This window comes from Amaranthus tricolor, chromosome 6 (assembly GCF_026212465.1).
Source record: "Amaranthus tricolor cultivar Red isolate AtriRed21 chromosome 6, ASM2621246v1, whole genome shotgun sequence".
Taxonomy (NCBI): Eukaryota; Viridiplantae; Streptophyta; class Magnoliopsida; order Caryophyllales; family Amaranthaceae; genus Amaranthus; species Amaranthus tricolor.
Genome location: NC_080052.1, coordinates 7311560 through 7316058, shown reverse-complemented (window position 1 = coordinate 7316058; position 4499 = coordinate 7311560). Strand labels below are relative to the sequence as shown.

The 4499-nt window shown below is 29.9% G+C and overlaps 1 protein-coding gene across 1 annotated transcript; it reads right to left on the bottom strand.

The window, feature by feature from the left end:
* Window positions 1-1467: 1467 nt before the first annotated feature.
* Window positions 1468-4257, bottom strand: LOC130815516 (early nodulin-like protein 14). The gene is made up of 3 exons (XM_057682005.1): window positions 3924-4257; window positions 2111-2204; window positions 1468-2006 (listed from the first exon to the last, which is right to left on the bottom strand). Exons 1-3 carry the CDS (start codon window positions 4140-4142, stop codon window positions 1675-1677), a joined length of 645 nt encoding a protein of 214 aa, XP_057537988.1. The 5' UTR covers window positions 4143-4257; the 3' UTR covers window positions 1468-1674.
* Between the last annotated feature and the right edge of the window lie 242 nt (window positions 4258-4499).

Genomic DNA, 4499 nt, shown 5'->3' with positions numbered 1-4499 from the left:
TAATCTCACAATATAATCATGAATGTATCAAAATGTTGCATAAATTTGTATTTTCACCAAAAACATCATAACTTTTACATTAAAGACACACAAACAATATTTATTCTACTCTTTGTTCTTTTAAAATCTCTAACTGAAATAGAATTCACAAATTCTTGTGAGACAAAGTTTTATTGAGAGACCATTTTTAATTGGGTTGGCCATAAAAAAAACGGATAGTAAAAGTAAACATTAATCTTTAATGAACTGAGCCTAAGAAATGTTTCTCGCGAGATCGACTGTAGATTTAAATATAATTAAGTTCATAAACAGGCGTTTATAAAATATATGGATGAGATTAAAAGGAAATAGTGGTTCATTCTCCAACAAATAGAAAGACTCTTTTTATTTATATCATAATTTTTACATATAATTTAACTTATTCATTCTGATCTATATTTTAATAATTTAATTTCGGCCCAACCCTTATCCGCTCCAATGCACAAGTCTACTTGTTGCCATTAGGGAAAAATTTCATACCGACTTCAAGTGCATAGAATTAGTTTCATGAAAAAAATTTCCACTTTGTAATTTTTTTTTTTTTCAACTTTATGTTTGCTTATGAAATTTAAGGCCGAAAAAAAGAGTAATAACAAACACAATATATTACATCCAGTTCAAAAGAAGGTTTATATTATTCTTCTATAAGTAATGAACGTTTGTACACTGATTAAATTATAAGAGATTAACCAAAACTTGCAGAAAAAAGAAAGTGGTAAATTCGAACCTAGATTACTCTAAGTAGACAACAAACATGAATAATAAAAACTGAAATAAATTTGTTATTTTATACCTTTATTGAGAAATGTCTTAGCACCACCGTTATTATACAATCCCAACTATATTCAACGCAAACATTTTCCATATACTATAGTTTTTCAAAAAAATTTTGCATCATATCATGAAACTCGAAAGTATATCTTGGGGGACCGCGTGCGAAAGACGTGGCCACACAACTAGTTATTATAAAAAGAAGTGTAGTTGTACTGTTTTTTCATGGGGTTAATAAAAATTTAAGTTTTGTTATTTTTTATCTCTTACTCTAAACAAGCCATAATTCTTAATTTTTCTACTCCAATAACATTGCTTGTATAGTTTGACTTTTATTTCCACCATTTACTTTTAATATAAACATGACATGTATATACTTAATCCATGCTCGAGTGCATTATAGGTACTAATGTAAGGATCTGTACACTCAATGCATATTCGAAAATCAAAATTATCTAAAGTAGTGTTTGATAATGTAGAATTTATTTGATGATAAGGAATTTTATTTTGGTATTCAAATTTAAAAAATTATAAATGACACCTAGATGCTTTAATTTTTCAAATTCTGATACTTAGCAAATTTTAATTGTCATTGAAATTTTATGAAATTGAACCAATCACACATTTTTTATTTCAAAATTTGTCAAATTGGGCTAATTCAGCAATTAAAAATGATTTCCAACTTTCCAAACATACCAACGCTAATGGTGAATAACACCATAGTAGTAACAAATCCAAAAATTTACAACATTTCATTATCCAAATATTATTATGATAATTCACAAACAGTATGATACACGAATTCAATAGTGTAATATAACCTTAGTATTCAACATTAATAATAGAACAAAGAAATTGCAATGATTAATAAGATAGCAAAGCTACAACAATGGCGATAATAAAAGAAATGGAAAAGGCGAAAGTGAGAGGCAATGGTGAGGAAGAGCCATTGTGAGAAGGTGGTGGAGCAATTGTCTCAGTAACGTTGATGGCCAGTTTCTGACCGTTGGCACAATGACTATCAGCTGTACATATGAAGTAGAATGTGCGAGTTCTGTCAAGAATTATTTCCGTTGGCTTTTCTGTGTGAGCTTTCGAATCTCCAGCATTACAATTATCATAACCATCTTTTGATACTACGGCCACTGTGTGGGATGCTAAAATTTGAAATTCTACAACCACGTAAATTAATGTTGATCAATATAAATGTTTAGTCTTAGTTCTATAGCGATGACTTCTAAAGTTTAAGCGACCACATTGAATGTGATATTATTCATTTTTACTATGAGTTCTTCATTACCTTTGGAATCCTTAGCCCAAATCTCCCAGAAAAAGATCAAAATTTCCCTACTTCTCTTTCCTTGCTTCGTATTTGTAGTTGTTCTTTTCTTGTACTTTTTATATATTCAAGATGATTAGTTGTTATGAGATTAGATTTTAGAAATCAAAACTATCAATCTAATATAAACTTTCAATTTGAGTTCCTTTCTCTTTTAAAGAACATCTTAAAAAATAATTGCTAATCATCATCAACAAACAATCTCATAACACGCATCTATTTCAGAATCGAAATCTTAATGCAGAAATAGTAGAAATCAAAAAAAAAAAAAAGGAAATCAAACTAGTACCAAAAGTAATCCAGTACCAAATAATCAAAATGGATTAAAAAAACTCTGTGAATCTAATTGAATGTTAAAATCCATTCAATTCTAAGTGTTTTTGATTTTTTAGGGTTTTGGATGAAAGAAAATGGGGATTTTGAGGAGAAAAGGAAGGATAAGGGAGATGGAAATTAAAGTTTTTTGGTATTTTTTATGACCGTTTTGCCTCTTTTACTTTATTAGAAGTCCATCATTAACCCTTCATAGCCCTATATTGACCCACCTAAATAAAAACTGAATTTTAACCCGCCCTGCTAAAATTAAACAAGTCTGCAACCCAATTGGCCAACCTATCCCATTTACTCATTTTTCAACAACGTTGTGATCCTTTAATAAATTGTCCTATTTTGAGAATCCTAAATTATCCTAATTATTTATACTTTTCTTTTTACCCTTACTGATATAAATTTGATTCCAATTATTTGTGGAAAGAATTAGTTTTCTTACCCTTTTTAGAAATGTTCCAACCTATCATTAAATAAAAAGGCAATTTCACATTGTAGGTCTGAGATATTGATTTTTCCACACGATGAAGACAAACTTTTTTTGAAATCCATATTATAACTATGGGGTTTGCCAAATAAATTTTGTGTGACCTTGTTGTAAAAAACACGTACGATATTCGTTAGTTTTCACTCATGGACTATTAAAATCCCTAACTGACTCCTTAAAATTCATGCAAAGAGCTTATTCCATCTTTCTCCCCAAAATACACACCTCAGCTGTTTTTCCCTAAATTTTCACCAATTTCTGCTATCTAATCGAACTAAAATACAAAAACTAACTCAAAATTCTTGCAAAACCTTCAAAATCATTTATGTGTACAAATACAATTAGGGTGAAATCTTTCAAAAGCACCTTTTCAAAATTCTTGGTTAAACTTGGGCCTAATTGATCAAATTTGCAAAATAAGGGCGAAACTGAGATTATTTTGATGACTTGAGGATGACAATTGAAAAATTCTTCTTTAAATTTGTACTTGAGAAATTAGAGTATGAACTTTCGAAAATTTTCAGCAATTGAGGGGAAAGGGCTAGTCTCTTGACTTAGGCATCCATTCTTAATTAACGGATATCAAACGTTTTTTTCGAAAAAGAGTAGCAAAGTTTTTATTTGCTAAACCTTAAAATTACCACTTACAACATGTAATTTTCCAAAAAAAGTTATATGTAAAAAGCTTATCAAAGCCTATTTAACGAGCCAAATCATAAATTTTCGATGAAGCAGCTGGTTGCTAAACACCTCTAACTACAAAGCTACAAAATTAAGAAATCAAGGAAACACTACTCCAGGCCATCAGTCTCTATGAGATAGCCACTCTTTTCTTTTAAGTCCATCCCTTTACAATTCTCTTTTATTTTGATCCACATATTTCAACTCTCCTCATATATTTTCCAAACAATTCAAGTGATTCGATCATTTTTTAATCTTTGTGCAATACACAACTGATACAGTATGTTGGAACGGAAAAAGAACAATAATTGAAAAAAAAAAAGAGTGATTACCTAGAGTGTCACCAACAGAAAACTTGTGTTGGGCAGCCCAAGAGGAATAAAATTCAGGTGTAGGAGGTACTTTCCACCCAATGGCATCTCCTACAACAATTTTCTCTGCAGCAATGCCTTTAATCACCATCATAATTGCTGCTGCTATAACCAACATTTTCGCCATTCTACTTGTGATGCTGATCTTTTTGTGTTCTCAAGGTCTCCCCCTTTTGCCTACTTTTAAATGGTTTGGGTATGGTCTAATTATATATAGAAGATAATTTGTTACAGACCCAAAACTTATGGCATACCAATTCTTTGATGGACTTGGTTAAGCAATTATTTGGATATATATGTCTTGATCAATTCTGTTCTTATTTCTTACATATTTTGTTTATTACAATTTGCCAAGTGCTAGCTAAATTAAGAATTGAATTACATCAAATCTTATCAAAAATTAGAATATTCTATGTAGTTTTCTTGATTGTTTTTGTCAAAGACAAAGATAAAAACAAGAAATAGAAAATATAAAAATCAGTAT

What these genes read in the sequence shown, in the direction of transcription:
- LOC130815516 (XM_057682005.1), bottom strand. Translation starts at nt 4,142, where the DNA reads ATGGCGAAAATGTTGGTTATAGCAGCAGCAATTATGATGGTGATTAAA. An exon ending in TTTTTCCGTTCCAACATACT is followed by an intron (nt 2,205 to 3,923) that starts GTATCAGTTGTG and finishes ATATATAAAAAG; the next exon opens with TACAAGAAAAGAACAACTAC. An exon ending in TTGGGCTAAGGATTCCAAAG is followed by an intron (nt 2,007 to 2,110) that starts GTAATGAAGAAC and finishes ATTTATATTGAT; the next exon opens with CAACATTAATTTACGTGGTT.